This window comes from Canis aureus, chromosome 21, assembly GCF_053574225.1.
Source record: "Canis aureus isolate CA01 chromosome 21, VMU_Caureus_v.1.0, whole genome shotgun sequence".
Lineage (NCBI taxonomy): Eukaryota > Metazoa > Chordata > Mammalia > Carnivora > Canidae > Canis > Canis aureus.
This window is the reverse complement of record NC_135631.1, coordinates 6,662,217-6,676,553: the sequence shown is the minus strand read 5'-3', so window position 1 is coordinate 6,676,553 and position 14,337 is coordinate 6,662,217. Positions and strand designations below refer to the sequence as shown.

The window sequence follows — 14,337 nt, the reverse complement described above, 5'->3', positions numbered from 1 at the left end:
AGTGTTCATCCAGGTGAACAGGATAGGGTATTGAAGTGTGACATATACAAATCATGTTGAAACCTAAATTTATGTAATACTTTACATTTCTTCAGGCGTAAAAGAATTAGGTCATTCCTGACTTTGCTACCCTTTCCTTTTCCTGGGAATATCCTCTGTGAGCCACGCTGTGAGTAATAGAAAGAAAAATAAATGAAAGCCAGGAAAACAAAGGACACAGAGGGGGCAGAGGTTGTGACATTGCTTTTGGACTTGTTGAAACTGACTACAAAGTTGTTTTTTTTTTTTTTATTAGATGAGACACTAATGATTGATAAGCCTTCAGATTTTTAAAAAATATTTTATTTATTTGAGACGGAGAGCAAGCACGAGTGGGATGAGGGGCAGAGAGAGAAGCAGACTCCCCACTGAGCCGGGAGCCCAATGTGGGGCTTGATCCCAGGACTCTGGGATCATGACTTGAGCTGAAGGCAGACGCTCAACCAGCTGAGTCACCCAGGCACCTCAAGAGCTCTTATGCTATACCAAGAATGTACTCATAATTAAAGAACAGTTTCAGTTTACAGAAGTTTGTGATGGAATTTAATTCATAATTTGTAGTCATAAAAATGAAAAAGCTATCCTATAGTGTCCATGGCCAGCCGCTTGACTGCTGTGTGTGGCTGCCGGGCCCTGCATCCCTACCCTGCGGCCCCCAGTCCACACAGGCAGGGCTCTCTCGTCCCCGGCACGGTGGCCGGGAGGGTCTGGGACACCATGGGCTAGGCTCCCCCACTGCTGCAGAGAAGCCTGGGCCAGAGCCCACTCCAGTGTGAGGGGAATTGTCATGGTGGTGGGGCCTGACGTCGTAAAGTGATTGGGTTGTAAACCTCCAGAAGAACATCAGTTATTTTTGTCTATACCTAGGGGTTGGCTGGATGGAACTTTTAAAACATGTACTAATTAGAAATATGCTTGTCTTTGACTTCACACAGCTTGAAAATGGAGCCTTACCGTCCATAGTCAACGGGTCTATTTTCCCTTCGGGATCCACTCTTCCAGGACCACCCAAAATAACTTTGGCTGGGTAAGGATTAAAAGCAATCAATTGTCACTTACTTTAATATAAGAGTTTATTCTAAGTTCTAAATCAACTGTAAGCCTTGAAGACCTCTAAACAATATATTTTACATTAAGCAGCACCACTCACAATGTTGCCCTGTGTGTCTGGTTTGTCGCTGGAAGGGCTTCCACTTTGTCCACTGTCCCGTGTCGGTGATTCAGGGGTCTGCTGCCATTTAGAGCTCTGTCTTGGTCTCATATGAGTTTAAACTGAGATGGTTTATTTCTGTTTCGCAGTCATCAACATCAGTAATGCTGCGGCATGCACTTAACACCGACGATGGCCTAGAGCGTCTTTATGGGCCATCTTTGCCTGCTGCCGAGTCCCTGATGGGTCAGGCCACACTGAGTGGCAGGTGCCGAGGACACGGTCCACATGGATGTGGGCTGCCCTTAGCTGGGGCCTTGTGTTGCCATTTTAAGGTCACATCTATAATTGTAACTAATTAAACTAACCAAGCTGGTTGGAACATTCATCTGCTAACAGTGGACGGGACAGCCCGTCCCGCTCGTGGAGCCTTTATGTTGGTTACAGAGGTCAGTCTGTTCCTGCCTCTGTGGGTTTGGGGTACACAATCCAATGTTGTCAGACATCCCAATCAGGTCATGCAGTTTATGATGTGTTCACCATGGGCTCAGGTGCTCTCCAGGCCACTGCTGGGCTCATGGCGTTGGTGAGTGGGAGGAGGGATGACTAGGGGCAGTGTGGAAGGCCAAACCAACCCCTTGGCAGAGTTCTAGATCTGTCAATGCCTTCCCCTCTGCATTGCCGCTGGAGCGTGTTGGGGGCTCTCGTGGTTCACTGCTGCTGTGGTTTGAACAGCCTGTCTTTCTGGTGGTTGTCACATGGTACCTGGGCAGACGATGGCTTTCAGTTCGTTGGACGGGATCAGGCTGTGTGAAGCATTCTCCTTGCTCCACTGTCTTGATGAGAGATCAGGGAGGGTGTGTAGTCGCTGTTATGGTACTCGGTCCTGTCATCATGGCTCTTCAACATTTCTGAGCAAAACAGAAGCTGCATAGTGACTTGTAGTTCCTGCTGGCAGCCTCCCACCTTTGGTTACCCTGCATGACCTATGATGTTACCATCCCTACTATACTCCCTTTATCTTTCTCGGAATCTGGGAGCATCTGGCCAACAGTGTGGCATTACTCTGTGCTTTAGCTGGTCTGGAGCATTCAAGGGAATTTGGCGCTTGTAATGCTTCATTTCAAGTGTGTGCTCTTGGAGTCCCGGTGCAATCCGAGGTCTCTCTGTGTCATGGCTGCCAAAATGCCCTTGTGGCGGATAGCAAGTATCTGTGACCTCACCGGTGTTGTCAAGTTCTATCTCCTTCCAAAGTAGTTTGGCTTCTTCCATCTATATTAAACTATTGTTTTCGAATTTTATGTCATTGACAATCAGTATCAAGTAATTTGACAGCTGATTATATATTATCTTCTGTCCTCCAATTTTTCAATCCTATATGTCTCATGTCCCAACTTATTTGTTGGATTACTCCTGGACTGGTACTATAAATTTTTATACGTGTATTTTTTGGTATTCCCTGAAGCACTTATCACAGTCCTGACCACTTGATGATCCCTCAGGAAATGCCTATTGTTATCTTCCTGATACAGGTTGTTCACTGAACTATATATACTCTGTCCTCCCACAGTTGTGGCAGGTCACCCCTGGAATGTCTCCGTGCACCCCATCCCATTTTTTTTTAAGATTTTAGTTATTCATGAGGGACACACAGAGAGGCAGAGACACAGGCAGAGGGAAAAGCAGGCTCCCTACAGGGAAACTGATGTGGGACTCGATCCCAGGACCCCAAGATTACACCCTGAACCGAAGACAGGTGCTCAACCACTGAGCCACCCATTTTTTAAAGGAAAGAATTTTTGTTGCTCTGGACAGCAGTGCCAGGCCACTGTGGGCCCCATTTTTGGGGCAGGGCTTAGGGCTGAGGGCAAGGTCAGTGAAGTAGGTGTGCAAGCCCACTCCTCTGCATAGCATAGCCTGTGTCTGAATCAGGGTGCATGGGCCAGGGGGCAGTGTAGCCAGATCTGCCACCCCCAGGCACCTTTGGGGACAGAAAGCCGTCGTTCTGCTATGTACAAAGGGGAAAAGTAAACCCGAGGAATAATAAATTAATATAGCATTCAGTGATGTAGTTTCTGGGACATTATCTTTAAAATGGGAGCATCTCCGAAAGTAAGAGCAGCTCCTCCGTGAGCTGGGTACCAAGTATGGGAGGGGATGGGGTGTTGCTAACAGAAGCCTCGATGGTGAGGCGGGGGTGGAGGCCACTAAGTCCGGCATGCCCATGCAGGAGGAACCTGTGCCAGGGCACAGGGAATGAGGGGCTGAGCTAGGATTTAGGATGGACCCCAGTTGGGACTCCAGGTAGTTGAGTAGGTGAGTGCACAGAGTACAGGCAAAGGGGCTTGCCTGGCACACTGTCCTCCGGGCATTTGTATTAGCTACGACCACGGCTCAGAGTATTTCCGTGCTCCACGTGGATACTGTGGCAAACGTGAAGCGTGTGCCACATACCATTGTGGTTTCTGTAGGAAGCCCTAGAGCAAGCTGTGTCCCTGGCCTGAGATAAGACTACTCACATCATCTCAAAGAGTGCTTTGCTGCATGAGATGGCCACACATGATGCAGCAGAGCCCTGTCGCCAGGACCCTCCTTTCCACCTCAGTGTATTAAACTTCTCACATAACTAATATTCGAAGTTCCTCAGTGAGCAGTATTGTAAAGCAGCACTTGGAGCTTTTCCCGATTTTTAATCCACAGCAGCCCCTCATAGTTAGCATCCAGGACTAATGTGTCTCTCCTCCTCTGATCTTCCTCATGATGGCTCCTGGGCTGATCCCCAAGAGCACTTGGGAGAGAGGTCTCCCTCGAAACCTGCTTTGATGTTGGGGTAGTTCTAGAGTGTGGACAGCTCTAACACTGCTGGAACAACATAGAGTGATGATTCACCTCTTCTTGAGATTATACTATTTGTCAGAGTTCAGATTTTGGAAAATACAAAACAGTTGAAATAAAGGAGCTATTTGGTGTGAGGGTCCCCACACAATAGGGGTTGAAACAGATCAAGGGAAGAAAGTCCAGAAGGCTTCTTGGGGAGGGGACAGCGATAGGGTCCTGTTCTGAATCCCACCCTCCGACCCCCTGGGGGATCTGTGGGCACACAGGTGGGATTGGCCAGGCTAGATCCATCATATTGTAGATATGCACACCACTTCCATTTCATGATCAGGCTCCAGTAAATAATACCCATAACTCCCTGGTGTTGAAGTTTTCAGTATTTGTTCAAAAACACCAGATGCTTAGCTAATTCTCCTTTTAAATAGTAATGATCTGAATATTCTCTTTTTTAATCTTTATAGAGTAACTCTTAGTTCATGGGACACAAAGTCTAAAAAGCCATGTAACTGTACCAAATCCCAGTGTCTGAAATTGTAAGTAATCACAAATCCTTCATTATTAAATAGAAATAAGGTTGTTTAGAAGTCAGTAAGTGGCACAGAGTCCAGACAAGCCTCGGTGGCGAACAGTGCACAGTCTACAGCCGAGGTCTGACAGCCATGTGCTAGCACTCACCGCCAGCCAGAGCCGCCAGACGCCGTGCCTTCTGCACAAGCCTGGGTCAGGTCTCTTGGGATTATCTTGGCCCATTAACTTAGTAAAGGACCCGGCCTTGCACCTCCTGTAGTGTGACTTTCTTGGGTTTTGGTTTACATCTCTGCCCCTCGGACAGGTGCTGACCATGACATCCTTGTGCAACCCTAACTATGACATTTCCACATCCTGGTTTTTACAAGTTTGGTGGATGGGTTCACTTCATGTTGAATTTTCTCAGAAAAATCCTGCCCCACGGATGCCAGCTCACAGGAGGCTCAGGCAGGGGCAGTAGGGCAGGTTGTGCAGCAGAGTCGTGGGCCATGGGCACACAGTGTGGCTGACATGGGAGGTGGATCCAACATCTGCTCCTGCTCTGCCACGTGTGGACGGTATTCATGCTGCCTGCCCTGCTCTCAGCTTTGCCCGGTTTCTGCCCTGAAGGCTTGCCTGGCTTTGAGGTGACATGTTGGAGGGGGAATCCATCCTCATCCTGATGTCTAACCTGTCTCCACGTGGTTTTTCCATTGCAGAGCTCCTGCTGAAGTCACTGGGAGCTCCGCTGATGGGATAGTGACTTGGGGGGTATACAAGTGGGTACAAAGCCAGAAGTCCGAGAAACTTGGTTCACTGAAAAGACAAATCCATTTCTTTCGAAAGCAGTGCTGAAATCTAGGGTTGACCATGTGAAAACATTTGAGCTATCCCTGGTTTAGTCTGTGAATGCCAGCCACGCACCTCTCTGAACGCTGGACGCGCCATGAGACCACTAACATGCAGCTCTGGGTGAGGAGGAAGGAGAGCGGAGGGAAAAGCCTGGACCGCGTGACACTGTCGAGCCAGAGTGGCTGGCCCAGATGGAGACGTCCGCTGCGGTGGAAGACAAAGTGGTAGCGTGTAGAGTGGACAGAGCCAGGATCAGGGCGGGCCTGGGGACCAAGCTGCCCAGCTGTAGTCTTGTCTGGGGACTGGGGAGACCCAATGACCTGGGAAGCCTAGAGCAAGATGTAGAGATTATCAGGTGGGGCTCTAAGAAGGGTTTAACTTACTGATGACCCCACAATGGAAGCCCAAGGACATGGCTTCCTGCCCAGAAGCAGTTTTCCAGATTAATAGGTGACTGATGCATTAAAGAAAGAATCTGCCATCCCAGGTGGGCTGGGTCAGCATTGGAACAAAGGAAAAGGAGGTTCAGAGTGTGTCCTGTGCTCTCAGACAGAGGAGGCACTGTCTCCGAGGGACGTGGGCACCGCCTTCTCAAGGGAAAGGATGTGTGCTGTGTGCAAGAGGCTTACGGCACTCACGTCCTGCTTCAGGACCCTGCACCTCCGACCCCACGCTCGGCACGTCACACCGCCTGGCCGTGATCTCACTGCCCTGGGAGCTCCACGCTGAGAAGCTAGGGGCCTCAAGCATGATGAGCCCTGGAAGGGGATGTTATTTGCACCTGAAATGAACACGTGGCATTCTGATCAGTGCATCACGGTTTGTTGGCATCAATCACTGAGAAACCAATGATCCCTGGAAGGGTTGTTTTCGGAAAGGCTGAGGAGTGGGTAAACTCACCCACCTGTGCAGAGGCAACCACCAGGTCTCTTGGTGGCCGACCGTGCTTGGCGGCAACATGACTGTTTCTGTGCGTGCGCTGCAGGTGCTGGGGAGCTTCGGCCGGGACTCCTTGCTGGGAGTGGATGCTCTGTGGCCTGCCCCACCATCACATAATGAGATAGCTTTCAGTTTCCTTTACTCTTTTTCTCCCCACAAGTCATGTTCTTACAGTGACAGAAGATCATTCTCTTGGGGTGTGCTGGTCTTGCTTCACTGGGAGTATTGTAGGAGAAAGGTCCAGAGGGATTGCTATGAATTGGCCATCAATGAAGCGAGAAACACATTATTGTATTTTTTGAAAATCACAGCGATACACGCACATGGGTAAAAATCAGTCACAATAGCCAGATGACAATGGAAAGTAATAGTACCTTGTTCCACCTCTTCCCATTCTCTGGACTCCTCCCTAGAAGCGACTGTTTTATTGGCTTCTGTTTTCAGGCTTTCTGGGGGGATTATCTACCGCTTGTCCCTGTGAGGGTTTCACTCTGCACCCATGTCCCTCCCTCCCTCTTCCAGAGAAGCTAGAGCCACCCCTGCTAAATCCTCTCCTGGTTTCCTCGAAACTTTTACATAATGGACTTCGACCTTTCTGTGATGTGTCATTAGTCAGCGGAAGTTGGGAATTATTTTTAAATGATAAAATTAGTCTATACAATTAAAATGGCATTGATGTAAACTTAATAAAAAGGTAGATAAATGTTTTGTGATTATCTTATTGAAAATTCACTGATTATTTAAGAGTTTGTGAGCAGTGCACTTCTCCCTTTCCACTGCTACCTATGTCTTAATATTTTCATATATTTTAAACATTGATCTGCTTCATATGTAGTTTATAAAAGCATTGATTGTGAAAGTCACTTCTGTAACAGGATTTTTTTTTATGTAGGCTGTGACGTAAGTGTGGTATTCCAGACCTCTGGGCAGTAACTTCACAGAGTGGGGAGGAGTGCTCTCTGTGGGAAAGAGGTCTCCTGAGTTAGTTCACTCTGAAAGGAGGAACCCGCTTTACGGGTGTGGATGCTTTTCCACACAGTTTTAATTAGTCCTGAAATACAATAGTCAGCAAATCGAAACAAAGTTTTTTAAGTATCCTTCATTTTGATTCAATTTTTGCTGAGATGCTGGGTGGGATTTGTTAGGAGCAGTTATATCATCCGCATTGTTTTCACCCTAATCAAATCCAAATCAAGATTTTAATCATAGATTGGGCAGTCTCTAATACTGGTTTTTCAAATGGCCTTTTGTCTCTGATTATAATTTTATAATTATTATATAATTATATTACATAATAATTATAATTAATCAGAATCCTGTGGCTAAAAGATCCAATCTGGGTAATCATTTTGTATAATCTCCTCTTTCTTACTTATACTTTAGATTCCTTCTTTTCTGTTACAAAATGTCAAATATTCTAATTCACATTCAGTAGCTCAAAATTCTAATCTTTGCTTGTCTGATTCTAGTGTTCTCTTGATTTTTCACTTGTTACCACATGTATTTTGCAAATATTTACAAATTGTAAATTATAATCACTGGGACTTTATATACAGGAATTCTGAGATTGGCCTGAGGGTGCATTCCTGCAGGGAGAGTTTGTGTTTGCTTCTTCTTTGGCCTTGGTGGCACTTCCAATTTGGACAACTTAAAATTTTTCCTAAGATCTTATTTTAGGACACAGTATGAATTCAAACCCAGATGAGCCCCCTCCTCCCAAGCCAGTGTCCAGATGGATGCATTTTCTTGCCTTTTCTTCTGCAGGGCATATTTTCCTAGCGCACTCACTCACTCCCTGGGTGTAGACCCTCCACTCTTCAGTCTGATGCCAGCTCATGGAGCTGATCTCCTGCTGGGGTATGCCCTAGGCTTTGGGTCGATACATGTAGAACACTTAGAGCAATGGCTGGCATATTCTACATGTTCTTAAACACATTTGCCTTTGGTTTCGGGATCACAGATACCCTCAGATGGCTGCAGGCTTCAACTTTAGCTTCCTTCTCTAAATTTTTGTTTTTCTATGATTTTTTTGGCCTCTGAGGGGGCTCCTTAAATTTTTAGGAAATGCTGAAATATGCATCTAAAAAGGTTTTAAATATTTAATGCCAATGTTTTTTTTTTTAAGATTTTAGTTATTTATTCATGAGAGATAGACAGACAGATTGAGAGAGAGAGAGAGAGAGAGAGGGGCAGAGACACAGGCAGAGGGAGAAGCAGGCTCCATGCAGGGAGCCTGACATGGGACCAGATCCTGGGTCTTCAGGATCATGCCCCGGGCCAATGACAGCGCTAAACCGCTGAGCCACCCAGGCTGCCCAATGCCAATGTTTTAAAGTGTTTTGAAGAATTTGTCAGAATGGCCAATGAATTAAAAATAAGTTTAGAATATATGTCATCTCGGGTCTTTTCAAACACATTGAGACTCTAAAATTCTAGAGTACGGTGTTCCTGTGTCCGAACTATTTTCTTGGGCAGCATTTTCACTTTCTTGTTAAGTCGCAGAGTAGAATTACCCAGAAGCATTGAAATGTTGCCCACTTCCCAGCACTAAAGTAATCTCTGTCTCAAAGACAGCACCTATAACAGAGTGATGCTCCTTCATGTGTTTCACAGACAAAAGAGGGACCACCAAAGCTCACTTGGTGGCTGTGGATGCGGTTTCCTAGGCAACAGGAAGAGTGGCCCATGGAAGGGGGCCAGTGCGAGTCCCTAGAGCAAAGAACACATAGACCATGTACAGCAGTGGTGAAAGCACAAACTCTGGGTGTGCTCCTGGAGACCGCCAGCCACACTGGTTCATCCACCAGCTGGCAGTCAGACTTTCTGCCATGGGAGATTTGGAGCCCTGAAGCCCATCTCCACCAGGTCTGTCAAGCAGGGGAGCCTCAGACCGTAGAGGACGGTGCTTTGTTAGCTCTCTTGCTGCTACCAACTGGAGCAGAGCAGTTTGGGCCTTTTCAGAGAGGGAAGTGATTTTGCAGGGAATTTTGAAGGGAATTCAAGAAATCCAGCCATATCCCAAGTTTAAATAGTTGTGCTGTTAAGAGTTTGTTCTAAATTTATGAAGTTTGTTTTTTTCCTTCTGGCCTTAAAGCACCTGGAATTGATATTTATGAATGGGATTAGGTAGGGATCTAATTTCATTTATTCCCCCATTTGTACAACTAATTGTCTAGCACCATTTATTGCAAAACATTAATATAGTTCCAGTGATATGCAGCACATTTCATGTTGGCTGTCAGGGTGTGATGTCTGTGTGCGGTTCTGGTTCTGGTTCTGGGTTCTCAATCCTGCTCTGTGCATGGATCCCACTTGTTATAATGATTCGTCTCTGGACCTCCTTCACCTTTGTATTTAAACAACTGTCTTGTCTGCAAGTAAGGACCATGACATATTTCCCTATCTTTATTCTATTTTCTTTTTTTCTTGTCGTATCGTATTAGCGAGGGCCTCTACCACAGCCTCTACCATGTTGGGAAGTACTTTTGCTCCTGGTTTTATTAGTAATACTTCTAATATTCCCTTGCCTGGCCCTAAATAAGATATTTGCTATAGGTTTTAAGGATATACTCCATGGTTACATGCTGTATAATAGAGACTCTAAACTGCAGTCTTTTGGGGGCTCACATGGCAGCTTCAGCTTAGTCTATCAGCCTCCCTTGTCAGCTGTTCTACCGTCCTCAATGGAAGGCTTCCCCACCTTCACCTTCATTCCAGCCTCTAGGGAAGAGAAAAAAAGGTGAAGGCACCCTTCTCACCTTTCAAGGCATAACCAGAAATTGCCCAAATTACTTCCACTCGTGCTCCACTGGCCAGAACCTTGTCCTGTGCTCAGATTAGGTGAGGTTGGAAGCCAGGAATTGTGGTCTTGAGTGGAGCCACCCACGTGCTCATCTGAAATGCTACTGCTGTAGAATAGGGGGACAGTGGCTACTGTGGAAGGGCTGCTCCTCCACTGCACACCTGCATCAAGCTAAGGGGGTTTCCTTCTAGTTCTTATGTTCCTAAACATAGGTGTTCTGTTTTTTTTTTTTTATTATTATACATGAGTGGTGAATTTTATCAGTCTTTTTCCTGCATTTGTGGAAATGATCACTGTTTTCTTCTCTTAATCTTATAATATGATCTATTACAATAAATTTTCTTTTTTTTTTTTTTTTTTTTTTTTTTTAACAAATCTTTTTTTTTTTTAAAGTGTTATTTTTTTTTTTTTTTTTAAATTTTTATTTATTTATGATAGTCACAGAGAGAGAGAGAGAGAGGCAGAGACATACGCAGAGGGAGAAGCAGGCTCCATGCACTGGGAGCCTGATGTGGGATTCGATCCCGGGTCTCCAGGATCGCGCCCTGGGCCAAAGGCAGGCGCCAAACCGCTGCGCTACCCAGGGATCCACAATAAATTTTCTAATGTTAATCCTTGTACTCTAGGGATTGAACCCAAATTGACCATGATATACCTATTTTACCTTTTTGTAAACACTGCACGATCTGGTTTTCTAATAATTCTGCCTAGGGCTTTGCATCTTTTCTAGAGTGGAGTAGATCTACAATTTCCCTTTCTTCCATGTCTAAAATTTAGTTTTACAAAACCAGTGTTTTGTATTTCTAATAAAATGCACTGTTAGGCTTCCCTACCCCTACCCCAGGCTCTTCTGTGAAGCCTCTGAGAAAGTTCAGGTTAGGTGGCACTTGTTTGTCCTTGAAGTGTGATAACCCCTCTGCTTGTAAAACCTTTGGGGTTGGGGATCTTTGTGGGCTGCAGTGGGAGAAGGGGACAGGCTACCTGGTCACTTTCTCTCATTGCTATTGCTTTTTCTAAGTTTTTATTTATTCTGGAGTTGATGTTGATGTTTTACATTTTTCTTGAAAATTGTTGAATTCTCTAAATTTTAAAATCTACTTGTATATTCTTATTTATATATTCTTGTATTGTTTTAAAAGTTGTCTCTGTACCTTGTACATTTTCTAAGTTTCCACTATTGTTGCATGTCTCTCTTCTTTTTCTTGATCTTTCCTATGGGAAGTTGGCCTATTTTGTCAGCCTTTTCAGGGCATTGGCTTTTGGTTTTCTGGATTTTCTTGCTTATATTTCTGTTTCCTATTTCAGAGGTACATTAAATTTTGCTCTTTACTATTTCCCCTGCACACCTGTATTATTTTACTCTCTTGCCTTGCTAGCTTTTTGTGCTAAATGCTTATTTTCTCTTTTTAAATTTTTTTTTTTTTTTTAGGAAATGCCTTTAAACCTTAAGATTAGCCCCTGCACTGCTTTAATGCACACACAAGAGTTGGTATGAGGTGCTTTTGTTGTTACTCAATTGGAATATTTTAAAATTTTCATTGTAACATTCTCTTCACCCATGAGTTATTCAGGTGCACATTTTGTAGTATCCAGATGTGTATGTGTATATGTATGTTGATATATGTTTAAACTACATTTTAATTGTTAATTTTTTGCTTTGATTATTGTGTGGTCAGATAATGTGGTCTCTATGGTATCAATGCTCTGAAATGAACAAAGACTTTCTCTATGACTTAATGTTTGATTGATTTTTAAAATATATTAACTTAAACATGTATATTCTGTACTTGTTGGATGTATTTACTATCCATTAGGTCTGGTTTGTTAATTTTGTTGCTTAAATGTTTATTAAATGTTGTGTAATTTATCTGTTTTTGATAAAAATATGTTAAGACCTCTCACTGGTTGGGATTTTTCTGTTTTTCCCTATAATCCCATTTGGTTGATATGTATTGAGTCTGTAGTAAAGGGCATATAAATCTATGGTTGTTGTATCTTTTTGTTGAATGCTTCCATCAACTGTTAAATATACTCTGTATCCTGTTGCTTTTTGCCTTAAGTACTTTCCTTGTGGACACTCATGTTGTCACCCTTGTATTCCTCTGGTTGGTGTTACCAAGCACACTCCCACTCATTCCTCTCTGCACACACATTCTGTGAGGGTGTTTTATTTTAGGTGTGACCTCTGCAGTCCAACTATAGCTGGATTATAAAAAAGCAAATCTAATAATTCACATCTTTTAATAGGCTTCTTTAATCCATTTGTACTCTTTTTGTCATTATTGATATGTGTGGACATATTTGTACCACCTTATTTTTTTGAAGTTTTAAAATTTATTTATTTAAGTTTTTTTTGCCCCAGTCAGATGGCAGCATTCCATACATACTTTGTATATCTTGTTTTGTCATGGAGGGTTTTTTTGTGGTAAAATATACATAACAAAAAATTTATGATTGTAACCATTTTTAAATGTACAATTCAGTGGCACTAATTACATCCACCATGTTGTGCAACCATCACCAACATCTACTTCCAGAACTTTTTTATCATCTCAAATAGAAACTCTGTACCCAGTAAATAATTGTTGTCTCCTCTCCCCAGTCCCTGGAAACCTCTGTTCTACTTTCTGTTCCTGAATTTGCCTACTCTAGGGACCTGATATGAGTAAAATCTTTTGTGTCTGGCATCTTTCACCCAGCATCCATGGCTCATCCCTGCTGTAACATGTATCAAAATTTCATTCCTTTTTAAGGCCGACTCCTATGCCATTGTGTGTATAGACCACATTCTGTATGGCTCTTCATCTGGTAATGGACATATGGGTTGTTTCCACCTTTTTGGCTACTGTGAATAATGCTGCTGTGAACATTAGTGTACAAGCATCTGTTTTGAGTCCCTACTTTCAATTATTTTGAGTAGATATACCCAGAAGTGGAATTGCTGGATCATATAGTAAGTCTGTGTTTTAACTTTTTAAGGAACTCCCATACTGTTTTCCACAGTGGCTATGCCATTTCACATTCTCACCAGGAATGCACAATATGCACAATAGCATCTTATTTTGTGTTTTTCTGATTACAGGTTGTTTTTGTTGTTTTGTTGTTTTTTTTTTTTTGCTTCTTTTTGCCTGATACATGTTTTAGGAAATTAGCACTGATGGCAAAATAGAGGAGGTTGAAAGTGAAATTAGTTAAGAGGCTATATCACAAGACTGTAGAAGAGGTGAGAAAGACCTGAACTGAGGCAGGGATGGTAGCAATTAAGAAAAAAACAGACATATACATTTACTCATTTATTCCACAAATATTTTTGAATGTCTGTGATTTCAGGAGTGAGGAAGGCTGAGGTGAACAAGATAGTTTGTTGTTGTTGTTTGTTTGTTTGGGGAGCAGCTCACTCTTTATTGATAGAAGGCCCTGAGTCACTTGGAGCCGGTGTACTTGGTGATGGCCTTGGTGCCCTCAGATATGGCATGCTTGGCCAGCTCCCCAGGCAGTAGCCAACGCACCGCCGTCTGGACCTCCCAGGATGTCAGTGTGGTCTGGCCCAAGTACTGGGCCAGCCGGGCAGCTTTGCCAGCCAGCCGTTCAAACACATCGTTCACAAACGAGTTCATGATGCTCATGGCCTTGGAAAAGATGCCGATGTCAGGGTGCACCTGCTTTAGCACCTTGTAGATATACATTGAGTATGTTTCCTTGCGCCGGCTATGCTTTTTGGACTTTTTATCACCAGAACCATGTCCCCTGTGGCCCCCAGACTGTGGCTGCTGCCCATGCTCGGTGCCCATCCTCCTGCCTGTCCTCTTGACACACACGGTCTAAGGGGGAGATGGACATGAATAAAATAATCATATACATAAAGGTCATTGTGGAAATGTGGAAAATGTGCCAAAGGAGTAGTAGTGGGTGTGTGTAGGGGAGAGTTGATCAAGTATGAAAGCCAGCAAAGGCTTCCCTAAGGCGGGTATTTAGATGAGGAGAGTTAATCAGATGGAAGTGGATTGAGAGTGGATGACTAAGAGTGTTCTAGACAGAAGAAATAGCACATGAAAAGGCCCTGTGGCAAGAGAAGGAAGGAACAGGGTTCTGGAATGGAAAGGAGGCCAGTGCCACTGGTGTAGTATTGTTTACCTTCCAAAATGTATAAAATAACCTAAATGTTCAGTATGAAGAGAGTTATTTTTTTTTAATTTTTTTTAAAATTTTT

At 43.9% G+C, this 14,337-nt stretch overlaps 1 protein-coding gene and 1 pseudogene across 14 annotated transcripts in view; one reads left to right on the top strand and one right to left on the bottom strand.

Annotated features, from left to right (window-relative positions):
* The window catches only part of TESMIN (testis expressed metallothionein like protein), a 40,739-nt gene that overhangs the window by 11,837 nt on the left and 14,565 nt on the right, over positions 1-14,337 (top strand). For 11 of the 14 annotated variants that reach the window (XM_077862699.1, XM_077862707.1, XM_077862701.1 and 8 more), the window contains 2 exons: positions 975-1,066; positions 4,489-4,560. In XM_077862699.1, coding sequence (XP_077718825.1) covers positions 975-1,066; positions 4,489-4,560 — 164 coding nt within the window. The remainder of the gene's footprint in view (positions 1-974; positions 1,067-4,488; positions 4,561-14,337) is intronic. The other 3 variants (XM_077862709.1, XM_077862703.1, XM_077862705.1) reach the window with 1 other exon arrangement.
* Positions 13,550-13,918, bottom strand: LOC144293205 (histone H2B type 2-K1 pseudogene; annotated as a pseudogene).